General features: G+C 57.2%; 1 protein-coding gene across 4 annotated transcripts in view; it reads right to left on the bottom strand.

Annotated features, from left to right (window-relative positions):
* The window catches only part of SIN3B (SIN3 transcription regulator family member B), a 37740-nt gene that overhangs the window by 6640 nt on the left and 13767 nt on the right, over positions 1-17333 (bottom strand). For all 4 annotated transcript variants that reach the window (XR_015248476.1, XM_086698717.1, XM_086698716.1 and 1 more), the window contains 9 exons: positions 13542-13664; positions 12100-12189; positions 11512-11630; positions 6752-6959; positions 5843-5959; positions 4442-4680; positions 3505-3688; positions 659-1262; positions 293-462 (listed from right to left, as the gene is read on the bottom strand). Coding sequence is in view for 3 of the 4 variants with exons in the window: in XM_086698717.1 (XP_086554843.1) it covers positions 293-462; positions 659-1262; positions 3505-3688; positions 4442-4680; positions 5843-5959; positions 6752-6959; positions 11512-11630; positions 12100-12189; positions 13542-13664 (1854 nt within the window). In the remaining variant the exon portion in view is untranslated. The remainder of the gene's footprint in view (positions 1-292; positions 463-658; positions 1263-3504; positions 3689-4441; positions 4681-5842; positions 5960-6751; positions 6960-11511; positions 11631-12099; positions 12190-13541; positions 13665-17333) is intronic.

Raw genomic sequence — 17333 nt, forward strand, 5'->3', positions numbered from 1 at the left:
AAGCCAGACACAAAAGGCCACAGCGTGGGATTCCATTTACGCGAAACGCCCAGAGCAGGCAGATCCGCAGGGACAGGAGGCAGACTGGCGGTGGCCAGGGACCGGGGGAGGGGCACGCGGTGGCCGCACGACACGGTGAGCGCACTGAATGCCACTGAACTGCATTTTGTGTTCCGTGAATTCCACTCCGCTGAAGCTACAAAGGAGAGGTGCTGCTGCCCTGGGGCCGACCGCGCAGACTCTCCGGGAGGGGCCGCACCGTCCCCGTCGCCGCCTGCCCGCGCCCGCTCACCTGCCTGGCGATGCTCTGCACCAGCTTGTCCATGGTGAAGCCCACGTAGGCGTGGATGGTGAACATCTCGCGCAAGGTGTCCTCGTACTGCGTGGGGTCGATGCTGCCCTCCAGCAGGCTCCGCACCATGTCCAGGAAGGCGGGGTAGTACTCCTCCAGCTCCACCTCGCCTGGGGGCGCGGGGGCCGCGGTCACCGGGGGCCAGACACGCGTGGGGCCCTCGCCTCCGGCCACCGGCTCCCTAACACCGGCCCGAGGTGCCGGGACGCGTCCGACTGGCCGCCTGGCGCCCCCCCCCCCACCCCCACCCCGCCCTGTTGGTGACCGCCGGCACCCGCGTGCCACCCCGGGGACCCCGGAGCTTACTTGGCTGCTTCAGCCGCAGCTCCATGGCGGGGTCGTTGCCCTTCTCCCGGCGGCCCTCACACAGCACCTTCTCCCTCTCCTTCTCCGTCCGATACTCCAGCAGCTGCTTCTGCGCCTGGCGGTAGATCTTGAGCAGCCGGGAGCACAGGGTCTGGTGCAGGCGCAGGAAGAAGTACCAGTTGTTGTTGGCGAAGAAGAGGCTGTACACGTCGTCCAGGGGCTTGTGCCGCTGCGGCGCCTGCTCGGGGGCGGGCGCCTCGCCCGCGGCCCCCTTCTCCTCCGGGGGACTGCTCTGCGGCCCGGGCGCCGGCTTCTTCCGGTCCCCAGGCTCCGCGCTCTGGCCCTGGGGGCTGCCCCGGCCCTCGTCGGCGGAGTCCTCGGACGCCCCCAGGTCCAGCTGCTGGGAGAAGAAGAGGCTGGGCACGAACTGGTGCACCAGCTGGTGGATGGTGCCCTGGTCCTCCTTCTGGATGGCCGGCTGCCGCTTCACGTAGTAGCTGATGAGGGCGGCGGCGTCCTCGAGGATCTGCCTGTCCTCGTACACGAAGATGAGGTGCGGCTCGCTGGAGGGGGCGCTACGGCCCTCCGAGTGCTGCTCCTGGTGCTGGGGCACAAGGGGGCCATCAGGCAGGAAGTGACCAGCTGGGGTGTCTGAGATGGGGCACCTGGGGCCACGGGGCTCTAACGGCACCACGCTCTGGTCTGGGCGTGGCCCACACCTCCTGCCTGCCCCGTCCCGTTCAGCAGCCCGCTCCAACCACTGTCCTCTCTGGGTCCAGAGTGACTTGACCTATAAGAGTGCGGTCAGTCCTATCACATCACTCTGGGCCTTGCTGCACTGCTCATGACAGGACCCCCATCCCTGGCACGTGGTCGTATGGCACCCCCCCCTCCAGCCTCTTTCGTTGCCTCAGGGGTGCTGAGCTCCTGCTGTGCGCAGGACCTTTGAACGTGCCCCTCTGCTCTTTTGTCCTGGAAAACCAAAGCCCTGGGCTCACTCCTTCTCTCAGTCTTTATCCAGCTAACGACTTTTCTTCCTGCAAACCTGAAGACGGTCACACTTTGTCCAGACTGCCTCGAGCTGCCTGCTGATGTCGGCCCCCAAATACGCGCGCTCCTGGGCAGCACCCAGCCCCAGCCCCAAGGCTGATGAACCCAGGCTCTCAGAAAAAGTGAGCCTGGGGGTGCCTTGAGTGGCTCAGTCAGTTAAGCATCCGACTCCAGCTCAGGTCATGATTGCCTGTTTCATGGGTTCGAGCCCCACACTGGGATCTGTGCTGACAGCTCAGAGCCTGGAACCTGCTTCGGATTCTGTGTCTCCCTCTCTCTCTCTGCCCCTCCCCCACAGGCGCACACACAAAAATAAATAAAGATGTTAAAAAATGAAAAAAAAGGAAAAAGTGAGCACGGATCGTCACCTCTGGGTGAGCAGTCCAGCGTGTAGCACTGAAGGGGCTCCCTGAACCACCACAGAGCAAGTGACCAACAGAAAACGGGTAGGGCCAGGACCGTGGCTTTCTGGGCTGGGCGCCCCACGTGTCCACCAGAGGTCAGGCTCCCTCAGTGGCACTAAGGGGAGCTTAGTGTCCCTCCGTGCTGGCGGGAGTCCTGGGAGCTGGCACACGGGTGGTGCGGACAACTCAGCCCGTCTCCCGGCTCTGATGTGACCTCCTTCCTCCTGCTGCTTTTGGAGTCCCTCTCGCATCTGTGCCCCAGATGCCCTGGAAAATCTTTTTAGCTCCTTTTCTCAGCGCAAGCTCCACGTGTGGAATACAGAACTGGTCTCTACTAAGCCACGATGCAGCGAGGGGCCGACCTCCCTACACACGAAGGGCCTGCGACATGCGGAGCCTGCCAGGCTGGTGGGCCAACCTCGGGTCCCGCACAGAGCGCTGGGCTCCTTTTCCCTCAGCCCCCAGGGAAAGAGCGAAGGAACTCTGTGGTGACAGAGGTTCGTCTCACGTGTCACCTCGTCAATTCTCATTCTGATGATGAACCGTGGACCCTGCTGGGGCGGGGGGGGGGGGGGGGGGGGCGGTGTTCTCAGGCCTTAAGGACCCACTCAAGGATCAGAGCAAAGAGACCAGATGACCTGCAGGTGGGCCCTACAGGGCCAAGGGTGGCCCAGGGGAGGCAGGCAGGACAGAAGGGGCTTCGATCACAGGCTCTCGCCAAGTCACTCACTCCCTGCACGGTGTTTTTTGATGCCTAAATCCTCAAAGCCTGGAGCTCAGCCCTGCCTCAGTTCTGTGGTGCAGGCCCCATGAGCTGGAATGTACCAAAGCTGGCAAAAAGGCACAGGGTAGCGGCTAGAGGCGGAGGCCTAGGGCCTGGACTCCTGTGGCTGGCTTTGGCAAGTGGCCACCTCTCATGCCTCAGTTTCCTCACTGCTAAGACCAGGAAGATAATGGTACTGCATCATAAAGTCTGTACAAGTTCGATGGAACGTTCCTTCTTAGGGTCTACCTGTGCCTGGCACACAGCTGGCAGCAAAGGAAAGCCGCTGTTATCATTTGCCTGAAGGAAGGTCGAGCAAGGCCCAGTGGGTAAGGAAGGAGGGGAGGGGAGGGGAGGGAAGGAGGGGAGGGGAGGGGAGGGAAGGAGGGGAGGGGAGGGAAGGAGGGGAGGGGAGAGCCCTTTGCCAGCAACGGCAGAACCGCTACAATCCTCCCCCCCCGACTAGCTCTAGGCCGAGTGCCACAGAAGCATCCATTCCAGCCCTACAAAGCCAGGGTGACGCTGGGGAAACAGAGGCACCGAGACCCAGCCACCTGCCTGAGACCGGGAGGGCCGGGAGCAGAGGGCCAGGACCACTTGCTGGCTCAGACCTGGGCAGAGGGCCTCACCTCATCGTAGACGCTCTCGATCTCATTGAGCAAGCTCTTGGAGCGGAGGGCCTTGGTGTCGTTCTGTTTGAAGTTCACGGCCTGATGGTCCAGGGACTTGAGATATGCCTTCTCGTACTGCTCCCGCCAGATCTTGTTGAAGCCCTGCTGGGCCTCCCGCCACTCCTCCTCCTTGGCCTTCAGCCTGCGGGGTCAGAGGAGCTCAGCATGGGGACAACCAGGGGCACCCACCCGTCACCCCTGCGCAGGCAGCCTGGCAGCCACCCACAGATCCAGCCGGGTGCGTTCCTAACTCGGGACAGCCAGCCCCTGGCCTGGGCAGTGGGTTCTGTGCTGAAGAAAAGAGGAAGGTGGAGAGCATGGGCTCTGTAGAAGCAATGTGGCTGCTTTTGTGGTTTTCGAAATATCGCTGCCCTAGCACCTCCTCCCTGTCCTGGCCCATGGCCCTGACCACACTCTGGGTAGTTGCTAGGTTAACTACTGGGCTCTCTTGCTTGACTTCAAGCCCCAAGAGAAGGGGCTCTGTCAGCCTCGCTCAGCTCTGCAACCCCAGGGCTGAGCACAGCATCTGGCCAAGGGCAGCCATTTAATTAATACCTGTTCACCAGGTCAGAAAGTTTTCCAAAATGTACTACTATGTAAAAGACAAGCCCTGCCATAGGACAATCCTATTTGTGCTTTAAAATAGCTCCTTTTCTCGTTTTGATGATTATGTGCATGGTGGAAAGTTCTAGAAGGACACAATTATTCCCAGTTGTGCTTTTCTCTCAAGAGTAGAACGGGGAAATGAAGAAAAGGCTGGAAACCACAGTAAGCCAGCCTGGGGGGGCCCGACCCCCCTTCCCCCCCCCCCCCAATCACACCGGGGACAAAGAGCACTAATGGGCTCCAGGGAACCTGCTTGTAGCAGGCGGGACAGCCAGAATCGGGAGGGCACCTTTTCAGGACGACAGGGACAGCAGTGACAGGGTTCTTCTTGAGGCTCTCGATGATCTCTGGAGCCTTGTCGCCATAAATACGGTGGATGGCACGGCGCTGGATCACCTCCGACGTGCCCCCCAGACAGTCATCCAGCCGGAACTTCTCCTGGTCCTCAGGCGCCATCCGGGAAAGCTTCTTCTGCACACTTTCCAACACACGGATCGTGGCCAGGTTGGTCTCCAGGACGACATCTAACTATGGAAAGGAAGGCAGGGGTGGGCTGTCGAGGGTGTGGGGGGCAGCGCAGCAGGGCCCCAGGGACAGGCGTGGGTCAGCGGAAGCGATGCTTGGACAGAACTAATAAACCTCCACGTCTCTGAGGGAGGATGACGAAAACCAGGAAGCGGCAGCGCTGACGCAGCTCCAGGGGCCCGGAGCACGCACAGCGGGTCACGCGGCTGGGGCGCGACCCCGGCAATGGTGAGAGCCAGGTGCTCACGGAACAGGACTCGTGGGCCTCTTACCACCGCGTGAACATCCCGCGGCTAGAACACGGGTGGACTCATGAGAAGAGGGAAGCAGTTCCCAGGCTGACCCCCTTCAGGGGCATCACAGGCAATAAAAAGGAAGGACTCACTGCGTACGCAGCCCCCCCGCATGACTCTCCGGGGCACGTGCTGACGGGGAGCCAGTCCCCAAAGGTCACACCCTGGGTGATTCCCCTTAGGAAAAAGTGCCAGAGCTGGAAGACAGGTCAGTGGTTGCCAGAGGGCAAGCACAGGGTGGGGGAAGGAGGCGGGCAGGGCCATAGAGAGCAGCGCGACAGATGGCGGCGGAGGGGGAGCAGCGGAGTATCTCAGCGGTGGCGGGAATACGGGAACCTCCACGGGGGAGACCCCCACCCGGAGCTAAACACACGTGCCCACGTACGCGTGCGCACACACACAAATACAGGTTCAACGGTGGGGACGGGAATGAGGCCTCCGGGTGTGCCAGTGTCAACCTCCTGGCTGTGACGCTGTGCCAGAGATTTTATAAGCGGCGACCACTGGGAGGAGGGTATCCGGATCGCTTGCTGCACGTAAATACACAACGATCTCAACAAGCATTTCAATGAAAGAAATTAGAGTTAATTAATTCAATTCAAATAAGCATGTATTTAAAATTTAAAGGAACGGTAACATTTCCTAACCGGCGGGAAGGCCGACGGGGCAGAAAAAGGACACCTTCAGGTGCTGCCCCCTGCTGGAAAGCGCTGGAATCCCTGCTACTCGGAAGGAGGGTGGGGAGGATCATGACGCCTCCCAGGTTGGAGAGGGAGGAGGACAGACTAAAGCGGAGCTGGGGAGGAAGGCGCCACCCCGCGCCTCCCTGACCCCGGCCAGGACCCAGGGCCCCGGGGTGCCAGCACACACACCTCGAAACGCTCGTCCTCACAGCGGTGCAGCTGCTCCTCGTAGGGGGTCTTCTTGGAACTGACGAAAGTGGAGTCCTCTGACCAGGAGGGGAAGGAGACCCAGGTGTCATTCAGCACCTGCACCGAGAGGAAACGCTGTGTGCCCAGTGCGGCAGGCCTCGGCGGCCAGGACGGTTTACTACGTCGTCCAGGGTAAAAGATAATGGAGAAATGGAATCCTGATTTCACAGGAAAACCACTTTATCATACAAATGGCAACACTAATTTGAAAGTGATTTTAAGAGAAAACGTGGCTTTGGTCAAGTAAACAAATCGTATTATTGCAGGGGTTGGCAAATGTTCTCTGTAAAGGGCCAGATACGAAACATTTTGGGTTTGGCAGGCCACCCCGTCTGTCAGGACTACTCAACTCGGCCTCTGTCCTGCTAATGGCAGTCACAGGCGCTATGTAAATGAACGGGCAGGTCTATGTGCCAACAAAACTTTATTTACAAACACAGGCATGGGCCTGTGGATTTTAGTTTACTGACTCCTGGGCTACATATCCTGAAATCCAGCAAGCACTCTTGAATTATGGAAACAGAGGAACACTCTTGTCTACTAACCCTGAAAAAGTACTCAATGGTCAAGCTAAATGGAACATACCAAGCACAGCGAACCTGGGACAGAGCAGGCTGACGGCAGGAAAGAAACATTAAGTCTAAACGACAGAAGAACACGCCAAAGCCTACGCCAGCATCGTCTGTTCCACGGTGTGCCAAAACCACCAGCAGGAGAAGAAACCATCCTCTCAGTGCAGGCATTTTGTCTGGCCACACCCCAGCACCATCCATCATTCGGTATTTAGGGGGTCAACACTCAGTTCTTTTCTGTAAAGCATGGGGGTGATGGCTGTTACTGTGGCACTACCTCCTTGCAGATGGCCGTCCTCCCACTGCACTTGGGCTGCTGGTAGGTTTTGGGGAGCGCTCGGTAGCTGGATCCAATGCGTTTGCAAGACGCGTAGTCAATTTCCCGGCTGATTCCATCCCCGGATCTGTCGCTCATGGGCGGGGCGAATGACAGCTCCTTTACCCCCAGGAAGGACTTGAACTGTGCAAAGAGTTCTGGAAATTTCCTTCAGAAAGAAAGACAAAGAGTAAGTTGGATTCCAGGGCGGGGGGGGTGGGGGGGGGAGGCTTTCTGAGAGGGACCTGGAGATTTCAGAATGGCTTCATGTAGACACCTGCTAAAGGTGGTCAGAGAGGAGTGGCGAGAGGCGGAACCGAGCACCAGGTGTGTGCAATGCCCTCAAATGGTGAGTAAATCTCCCTCCCACCCCTTCGTCACCAGCCAGGTCCCGCCACTAACAGGAGAGCCTTGAAACATGCTGGAATAGACAACTTAGACTGGCAGAAGCTGGGGTTAGTGATGTTCTTTAAATTGTATTTATTTGAAAGAGAGCGAGAGAGAGAGAGCACGCCCGCACGTGCACGGGGGAAGGGGCAGAGAGGGAGAGAATCTCCACACTGAGTGCGGAGCCCCTCATGGGGCTCAATCTCACAAACCATGAGATCGTGACCTGAGCCAAAATCCAGAGTCGGATGCTTATCCCACTGAACCACCCAGGCACCTCAGTGATGGTCTTTAACCGGAAGAGGTTGGGCATCAGGCCCGGGGTCGGTGAACTATTGGCAAGCTGTCTGTGCCCGTCCTTGCAAATAAAGTTTTATTGGTACATTGTTGTGTCCATTGCTTAGTATGGTCTGTGGCTGCTTTTGCACAATGCCAGAGTTCCGTAGTGCCACCCTTGGCCCCAGACAGATAAAAGTCTGCCAACCCCTGCTCCAGAGCCTTCCTCCCTGAGGGAGAAGCCTCCCCTAGGGCGATCCCTCCCAGGAAAGGATCCCTCCGCAGACCAGTTCACAGGAGTTGTAACGTAATGGCTGTGCAATGGGAAGATCTGAACACAACTGGCCCCCAACGTCACCTGGATCTGTGATTAAATGAGTATGAAATCCTACCAAAAGGATAGTTACTTTCACAGGTGGCATGGTGACCTGCCTTCCGGAAGCTTCCTTCCTTCGTGACCCATGCCCTCCTCTCCGGAGACGGCCATCCACTGTGCCCCAGCTGTAAGGACCCCATGCCAACTCAGCTCACAAGGAAAACACACAAGCGAATGGAAACACAGGGATGGAAAACATCCGCAAAACCAGTGCAGAGGTCACCAGAGGCCGCAGTCGGCATAAGCAGAAACTACGAACGCTCGGAAGGGGAAACGGTCACTCCGGCACACCCCACTCCGGTCCTAAGGCTGTGCCATCACCGGGTGGCAGATCTCTGGGCCCCCGAGCATGGCTGCCTGTGGGTGTGCAAACCCACACCGAGGCTCACAACGCAAGAGAGGCCTTGTCGAGGTGAACGCTCGCCCAGCCGGGCCTCACATCAAGGCGAGCAATCAGAGAGGCCTGCTGCCCCCACACCGCTCTCAGCACGCGGACGTGGGAACAGCGGACCCCGACCCAACGCTGCCCACTTGCTCAGTACCTCAAATTCTGAGTTCCTTCACTCTTCTCCCTTAATCCTGCCGACAACTGCAGGAAGTAGGTTTGGCCATTTGGCGAACAAAGAAACTCTCGATCCGCTGGTAGGAAGCAGAGTCCCACTTCGGACTGGGGGCTGGTGACGTGCCCAGCTGGGCAGGCCAAGGCCACGTGCGGCATTCCCCGCCCCACACAGGCCTCCAGGGGCCCCACGCTCGTCACGGCACTTCGTCTTTCCAACAACAGCGCCCACTGCCCGGCCAGGAACCAGGCTCAGAGCACTGGATTCTGAGCTCACAGACACATTTCCGTGGGAGTGAGCAGGCAGTCCAAGTCCATATAAAAAGCCAGGCACAGGGGCGCCTGGGTGGCGCAGTCGGTTAAGCGTCCGACTTCAGCCAGGTCATGATCTCGCGGTCCGTGAGTTCGAGCCCCGCGTCGGGCTCTGGGCTGATGGCTCGGAGCCTGGAGCCTGCTTCGGATTCTGTGTCTCCCTCTCTCTCTGCCCTTCCCCCACTCATGCTGTCTCTCTCTCTCTCTCAAAAATAAATAAAAAAATTAAAAAAAAAAAAAAAAAAAAAAAAAAAAAAAAAAGCCAGGCACGGTATGGCCGAAGTGGTGTAAGTAACCACACCACCCTGCTCTGGGCCGTTTTTCAAAGTGTTACCACAGCTTTACCAGCCTGGGAAAGTTAACCCAAGCGAACGGGTCACCCTGACGTGGGTACCCTCTCTCAGAATCACCAAGGAAGCACCTCCTGACGACCCTAACTTGACCTTTGGGTATCCCAACCTACGGAGCCATGATCTCAGCACCGATTACAGAAAGAAACTGGAGACCAATGTCTGTTACAGACCCTGCTGAGAAAACCACACTACATACAAATAAGGGAACATTATGCAGTCGCTCAAAATGATCACGTACGCTCACGTCTGACACTGACCGCTGACACTGCCCAAGAACTACTGAATTAAAAAAAAAAAAAAGGGTGCTGCAGCCCAGCCTGACAGTATGATGCTACTTATGGGAAACAACGGCCACGCTCATAACCAGAGGGCAGAGGATGAATGAAGGGCCAGCTGCCGGGCTGGTCCACCCCAGACCCATCAGTGACATCACCATGGCAAAGCTCTCTCTGAGGAGCTGGTCTCTGGGGAAAGTGAGAGGTAGTCATTCTGGGCCTCGGCTTCTCCATCTTTAAAATATACAGAAACACATCTAATGTGTCCGTGAGTCCATATGATGCTTAAAAAGAAAAAAAAGAATTGGTCCCTAACTGGTCCTGATGAGACAAGACTGTGACTCATCACCCTGACACCACAATAAAGGGAGAAACCAAGCATCTACCCTGGGTCGCCAAAAGGTGGGAAATACTGTTGAGATTTTCTCTTTTGCAACCCCCAGTGAACACATAAGTAAATGAATGAACCATAAAAAGAACTCGGACACTGCCTCCGGATAGACAGAGGGACGTGGGGGATGGGACTGTGAAGGTGCAGGTGGCAAAACCCACCCAAGGTGTGGGGGCGCCAACACCGCAACAGTAAGGACAAAAGGGGGAGGGACTCGCAGGACTAATCAGGAGACCAAACCCAGACAAAGGGGCAAGACTGAGCCGTGTGCTTGGTGGTTCCTGTGCCATCCGTAGCGTAGGGAGGTGCTCACTCCCCAGTGATGCTTTTGAAGGGGCAGAGAGCATGATGGGATGGCACACGGAGGGGCTCCTGGGGGCCGGCCCAGGCCCACTTGTATCCTGGGTGGTGGGCACAAGGGGCTTTGGCTAAAAATGATTCATGACTCATGGAGTCATCCGTCACGTGGTTTCCTGGATCTGTGCTTTAAGTTTATACACTTTTTTAAAAATTAAAAACATTTTTTCGGGGAGCCTGGGTGGCTCAGTTGGTTAAGCGTCCGACTTCAGCTCAGGTCATGATCTCTTGGTCATGAGTTCCAGCCCTGCATCGGGCTCTGTGCTGACAGCTCAGAGCCTGGAGCCTGCTTGGGATCCTGTGTCTCCCTCTCTCTCTGCCCCTCCCTTGCTCATGCTCTATCTCTGTCTCAAAAAAAATTAAAAAAAAAAATTAGAAACACTTTTTAAATTCACAGTAAAGGGCTCAGGAGGCACCTGTCCCTGGGGACGTCTTTAGCGCTAAGTAAGATACCGTGGGTCATGTATAATGTGTGCTCGCCATGCTCCAGACACGACTTCGAAGGTCTTACACGTCCAGCCCACTTGGAGCGCTCCAAGACTGTGCGGGACCTCTATAAATGGAGAGCAGGCTCAGACTGGCTGGGACACTCGCCCGATGGGACAGAGCTGGTGAGGAGGCAAGAAAGCACACTGTGCACAAACTGGGCACATGCACTCACCTCCTGGAACATCTCTGCCCTCCAGCGGCTGCCCCAGCCCCAAGGGTCGGCCCATACCTGCAGCAGCGGGGGATGCTGGAAGCAGGCCGCTGACCCGCTAACAGGGCTTCTCTCTGGACAGCCGGGATGCTCGGTGGCCCTTTCATCCTTCTTCGAAATTTCTGACTGGTAGTTTTTAAAAGCACGTAGCAAGTGAATCTCTAGGGGATTTATGCTGGGTGATGAAAACCCAATCACCCGAAGGTTACCTACGGTATAATTCCATTTACACACTTCTGTTGTGGAAGGTCTACAGGTGGAGTGTAGGTTAGGGGTTACCAGGGGGTTGGGGCCGAGACTGGGGTGGCGTGTAGGAGGGACACGGGTGAGGGTATCAGAGGTTAACACAAGCACCCCTGTGGGTCTGAAGCCACTCCGCATCTTGACCGCGGCAGACACACGACGCTTCCCAGGTGACGGAGCTGTATCAACACGCGCACGCACATACGCTAGAAATAGGAAACCCTGAAGAGATGGGTGGACTGGGCGAGAGTCAACATCCTGGTTGTCACGTGACCACAGATGTCGCCACGGGCGAACAGTGCCCAGGACCTGTGTTCTTTCCTCCGACTGCAGCTCCACCTACGACCACTATGACCCTTGCGATTGAAAACCAAATTAAAAAAAAAAAAAAAAAAAAGGCTTCATTCTTTCTCAAAAGCAATGACCAATGGCAGGGTGGACGGAGTTTCCGGAAACACACCCGCGTGGGAAGCCCCGGGAAGCGTCACTCACCCGAGAAACGGGCTGACGAGCTGGAGGAGCTCAGAGCCGGACACGAGCTCCTGGTTGAAGAGTGCGATGCAGCGAAGGAAGTTCTCGTAGACCTCCTGGCTCTTCAGCACCCTGCGAACCTGCGGGGAGAGGGGGTCAGGGGGCCCCGGAGGGCCAGGCCCCACCCTCACCCCTCCCCTCGCTCGGCTCAGACACCGCTCGGTGAGCGCAGAGTCACCAACGCAGGCATGCTCTCGAGTGACGGCCGCGGGCCGCAGGGCAATGCTCTGTGTGCAACTGATAACGTGGCGTGAACAGTGTGTGCACGGGGCCATGTCGCTGGCTCCTGCCACCGACCCCGATGGGGGAACCACGGGACCATCCTTGCTTTAGGAAAGCCATACAGCTCAGGAGGGGTGGACGTGCATCCTCAAGCCTGCTGGGGCTCCGAGCCCTGCTGCCTCCTGCCCACGCCCCCTCTGCTGTGGAAGCTGGGTGCCGGCCCCTTCTCCAGGGCCGGCCCCAGCAGCTCCCCACCCTCCCAGCTCCCTTCCCCGGGGCTCCCATCCTGCACGTCCGAGCTGGGGGAGGCCGGCCTCGACGGCTCACCTTGTCAAAGAAGGAGAACTCCTGCAGCGTGCCATACTTGCCCACGGCAGCGATGGACAGGTCTTTGGTACCTCGGAGTTTCATTTTCTTCTGTGGAGAGAAATCCCATATGCCATGAAGGCTCCGTGCATCTTTGTCCAAGTTGCCACATCGGCAACACTGAGCTCTCCCGACAGCAACCGTCATGAGGTGCCGGGGGAGGTCTGCCCCGGACCCCTGTGGAGGAATTCTCAGGACCACCCACCTCAGCCTCCGTGGCCTGGCGAAGGGTGACGGTCACAACCGCCCTGCCCACAATCTGGGATCTAAATCTCGGCAGTTTAGGGCTTTTGATACCAGGCAGGAGCATCACAAAATTGGAACAGCAAGGGAGACGTGCCCCTGGACACGGTATCAGAACCCTCTCCCCTGCCTGTTTTGTCCTGTGGGCTGTGATGGTGGGGGCAAGGGGACGGGAAGAGGACAGGATGATCCAATCTCTTGGATCAGCCCGGGTTTAAAAAAAAAAAAAAAAAAAAATTGTTTTTAATTTATTTTGAGAGAGAGCACGCATGTGGGGAAGGAACAGACAGAGAATCCCAAGCAGGCTCTGCACAGTCAACGCGGAGCCCCACACGGGGCTCAAACCCACGAACCGCGAGATCGCGACCTGAGCCGAAATCAAGAGTTGGGCGCTTAACCGACTGAGCCACCCAGATGCCCCAAGAAGCTTGGGTTTTAAATCTCTGTGAAGACTTCTGTCTCTAAACTGGACTTAGACCAGAACTTGGCTGCACTCTTGAGGCGTTGCGGACCCTACAAAATCATCTCCCAATGCTGGGGATATGTCCAGAGGACACAGAAGCCAGCTTGAAGGGGCCCCACTGGCCATATCTGAGACAGTTTAGATGCCAAGATAAACAATGAAAATCATGGGTTATAACTCAGGGTCCATGCTGGTATAGGTAACCCGATAAATGGGGATGAAGAAAAAGTTCTTCCTTACAGTAGAAAGCCAACTAGTAAATGCACAAAATGTGATGGAAATAGAAAATCGCCATCACAGGTAATGAGTGCGACAGGAGCTGGATCTCAGCCTCTCTCACCTCTCAGCGGGCTTCTTGTGCAGTGACCGACCTGCACAACCGCACATGGTGGCCCTGCCTATGAAAGAGCCATTATGGCGAAAAGGAGCAGATTGAGCAGTACATCCTATTTCCACTGGAAAAGGTAACACTCCTCATACCAATCCTGTGAGCCAGGGGTAACAGGTAAACAGCCACCTTAGGAGTGAGCTGACATCCTAAGGTCCCACAGCTGATGAATTCCAGTCAGACCAGGGTCCATTCCCAGGGTCTGCTGCTCGGAGCCTCTGCATATTGCTCCCGAGGCCATCTACTCCCGAGGACCAGGCTGTCGGGTGCCCACATGTGTGGACACCTGTGTGCACAGCTGACGGTTACCTTGGCTGGTGCAGACACCGGACGGAGGAGCGAGGGCCGAGAGCGCTTTTTGCTGTGTTCCAGATTCTTCTCATGCTCACTCTTCTGGACGTTGTTCATTTCGCATGGTCCATTTCCCGTGAACTAAAAACACAAACACAGGAGGCGATTAGTGCTGGGTCCTTCGGGACTGGCTCTTGGCGGGTCTGAGTGCGTGGAACCACTTTTGGCTCGGCCCACGGCCCCAGTGAATGCCGACTGCCACGGGCCAGGGGCCCCGTCTGCAGCCAAGACGACTCCAGCCTCGAGATGCTCACGTTTACTAGGGGGGAGACCGTGCACCCAAATCATCGTAATCTTAACATGGTGAAGGTGCAGGAAAGGCCAGGATGGATGAGGGTCCTGACAGGTGCAGGAGGGCACAGCAGGGAGACAACAGAGTTGGGCGCACCCAACAGACCACTGACAACGGGGATGTGACTGCATGTCTGAGTGCCCCATAGAAAGGAAGAGCATTTCAGGCGGGGACACTGGCACGCACCAGCCTTGGCGGTAAGAGGAAGCAGCTAGCGGCTACCAGGGCACCTGCGGGGGAGGGGGGCGGGGGAGGGGGGCAGGGGGCGGGGGCTTCCAGCCGAGTCTGTATTCTTCTCTACGAGTGAGAAAACACGTCTTGAGGAGAGTCAGCACGCAGCGAGGGGCTTGTCACTGGTCCTCCCAGGTTCTACACTTCACAGGCAGGGATGCTCCTCACAAGTGGGGTGTCTGCAGGGTGTCGGCCGTATTTACAAAAAACAGTTCCGGAAGAACGGTTCAGGATCCGCATCTATGTGCACGTGGCGGAGAGCGGAGCAGACGCTGGGGAGGCAGACAGGCCGCAAGGTTTTCTGCAAGATGCGCGCTGGGCCAGAGAGGCACCCCGCAGTCACCCCGCCACGTCCCAGGTCCCGCCCCACCATCGAACCTGGGACGTGGAGACACGACCTGAAGGGAGGAGTACTCTTGGCCTGAAGTGTGGGCTGGGTGAGCAAGGTGTGATGTAGCCAAACAAAATAGCCAGGAACTATCAGATACCAGTGAACTCTGTGTCCGTGTCCTCTGTGTCCCTGCTGGGGACAGGTATACCTGATACATTCTTACATGAACAAGAAAAAAAAAAATGTAGGGGCAGAATAAACAAGCGGATGTTTAGTTTTTATCGAAGAATAAACATTCGTTTGCACGTGTAGGAAACTTCTAGAAAGATAACGTAAGACATTTGTGAGTACGTAACTTTGAAGAGAATGACTTAGAAACTGAGACAGGGAAGGGGAAGTTTACTGATGTTCCCATGAACGCTTGGTTTTCTCATGAACATGTGTGATTTTTACCATAATAATTATACCGATCGTATTAAAGACCCATCATTTAATTATAGGCAAAACTTGGCCCTTAGGGGATTGATTACACTTCTCTGGAGAACAGTTTTCTAGAGATTCAAAGCTACTCGAAAGAACCATCTTCAACCGCTATTTCTTGTTGTAGATGTCAGAACGGGTGCAGGCACCGATTCCTAAAGGAGGCGGCCGGGTGACGCCGTGATGTGCCGAGCGGGACCAGGGTCCTGGTAGGGAAACCCACCGCTCGCCCAGCCAGGCTTCCCCAGCCCGAAGACAAGCTCAGTATTACCGAGTTTCTCTAATACTTCAGACAGTTCTTACTTTTTAGTTATGTGTGCCCAATCACGAACGTGTGAGCCCGACGGACCCCCAAAGACACTTTGGCCAGGGGCTGACATATTACCCATGCTGGGCCTGTTTTTGCAAACAAAGTTTTACTGGCACGTAGCCACGCCCACTGGTTTACAGAGCATCCAAAGCTGCTTTCCGGCCATAATGACAGAGCCGAGTCTTTGCGACAGAGACCCACTGGCCTGCAAAGCCTAAGACACTTACTATCTGGCTCTTCATAAAACGTTTGTTGGGGCACCTGGGTGGCTCAGTGGGTTAAGCACCGGACTCTCAGGTCACGATCTCAGGGTTTGTGGGATCGAGCCCCACGTTGGGCTCTGTGCTGACAGCACGGAGCCTGCTTGGGAGTTTTTCTCTCTCCCTCTCTCTCTCTCTGCCCCTCCTCTGCTCCTGCTTTCTCTCTCTCAAAATAAACAAACATTAAAAAAAAGAAGTTTGTTGACCCCTCTTAGGCCAAGTGGTCACGTTTAATTAGCACAGTATCGGATTTCACCTTTGGTTTCTTTTTGCTGCAGTCTTAATGGAAATTCAAAAACTAACATAAAGGATGGTGAATAAAAGATCAAATTATACAACAGATTGTATGTGGGTGCTTTTAATAGTTTAAAAAAAATTCATTCAATCTGTTAAAATGTACAAGACGCTCTGATCAATAAACACAAAAAAACCCTCTGCTGAATTGATAACAGCTGCTATTTAAAGAAACTGTGTGGGCAGGTGCTTTTGGGGAGGGAGACGCTGACTCTTCCAGGGCGGGCTTTGTCAGCGTCCAGCTTCACAAATGCTCAGCGGTGCCCAGCAGGGGGCGCGCGGCCATGGCAATCGGAGAACAAGGCTAGGCCGGCCCCACGCAGCACTGAGGACCCAGGACCAAGACTGAAACCTCAAGGGGAAAGTAAGGCTGTGCCTGCTGCAGGCCTGCAGAGTTCGGACCGCCTGTTTGTGAGTCACCACGTGTCTGCTGTGCACCCCACCCCCACAACTCTAGCAGAGGGGGGCTCCGCGCCCGCTTTCCCAACTTCCTGCAGAGGCAGGGCTCGGAGCCCCAAGGACCTGCTTGGGTCCCTCCCCCAGTGCTGCACCTCCAGCTCCTGTCCAGGAAGGGCGCTCTTGAGAAAGGGGACATCCCTGGCCCCCTGATCTCTGCCAGGACCGTGAAAGCGGGCCTGGGACTCGGCCAGGCGCCTCTGCCCTGAGGATGGGCTGCCCCTGTCCTCCGCGCTGCCCCCAGAGAGGGCAGGGCCCGGGATGAGAGCTGCCACCACACAGGCCGGAGCCCAGGTACGAGATCCCGATCCGAAAGCACGACAGTCCGACAGCCCACCGAGTGTGCCACAGGAGGGGGTGGGTCGGGGCCAGCCGGCGGGCGGCAGCACTCAGCCCCAGCTACTGGGGCCCAAGTGCGCACAGCTGCACCCCAGGCGCACCAACACAAGGGCGCGCGCAGCACCGCAGGGGGCCTTGTGTGGGAAAAGGGGGCCCGCCCGAGGAGGGCCATGGGCTGTGGCACTTCAGAGAGACACGCAGGGCCGAGAGCGCACACAAGGGTGGGGACACGAGCAGGTGGGCTCAGCTGAGAGCCTCTGGGAGAGGGGAGCTCCCTGTCCCCAGGGGGCTCTGCTCAGCCCTCCCCGGGTACTCCCCAGGGGCCTCCCACAGGCCGGGTGGCAGGCCGGTCCTGGCGGGGCAGAGGGAGGCCCTGCGCCTGGGCGGACACTCTGGGGGGACGCTGGCGCTGGGAGAGGGTGGGGGATAATCCGTCTGGGTCCTACGCCCGCCTTCCCTGAACAACGAGAGCTGCTCTTTCTGGGGTACTGCGTGTGTCCCAGGCTGAGCGCAAAGCACTTGATAGCTTGCCAATCTGCATCTGAGCAGGAAGGCCATCATCCCCACGTGAGACACAAGGAAACGAGGCGCAGGAGGTGACGCGGCTGGCTCAAGGCCCCCCTGTGGAGGCCGAGCCAGTGTCTCGGCCCAGACTGTGGGCCCGGCCCGGCCCTCCAGCCCCTGAGCACGCCCAAGGCTCCAGGAAGGTTGGAAGGACAGGCTACAGCTCCCGACTTGACAGGAACAGAGCTTCTGG

This window comes from Puma concolor, chromosome A2 (assembly GCF_028749965.1).
Source record: "Puma concolor isolate L17-30 chromosome A2, mPumCon1.1.hap2, whole genome shotgun sequence".
NCBI classification, from domain to species: Eukaryota; Metazoa; Chordata; class Mammalia; order Carnivora; family Felidae; genus Puma; species Puma concolor.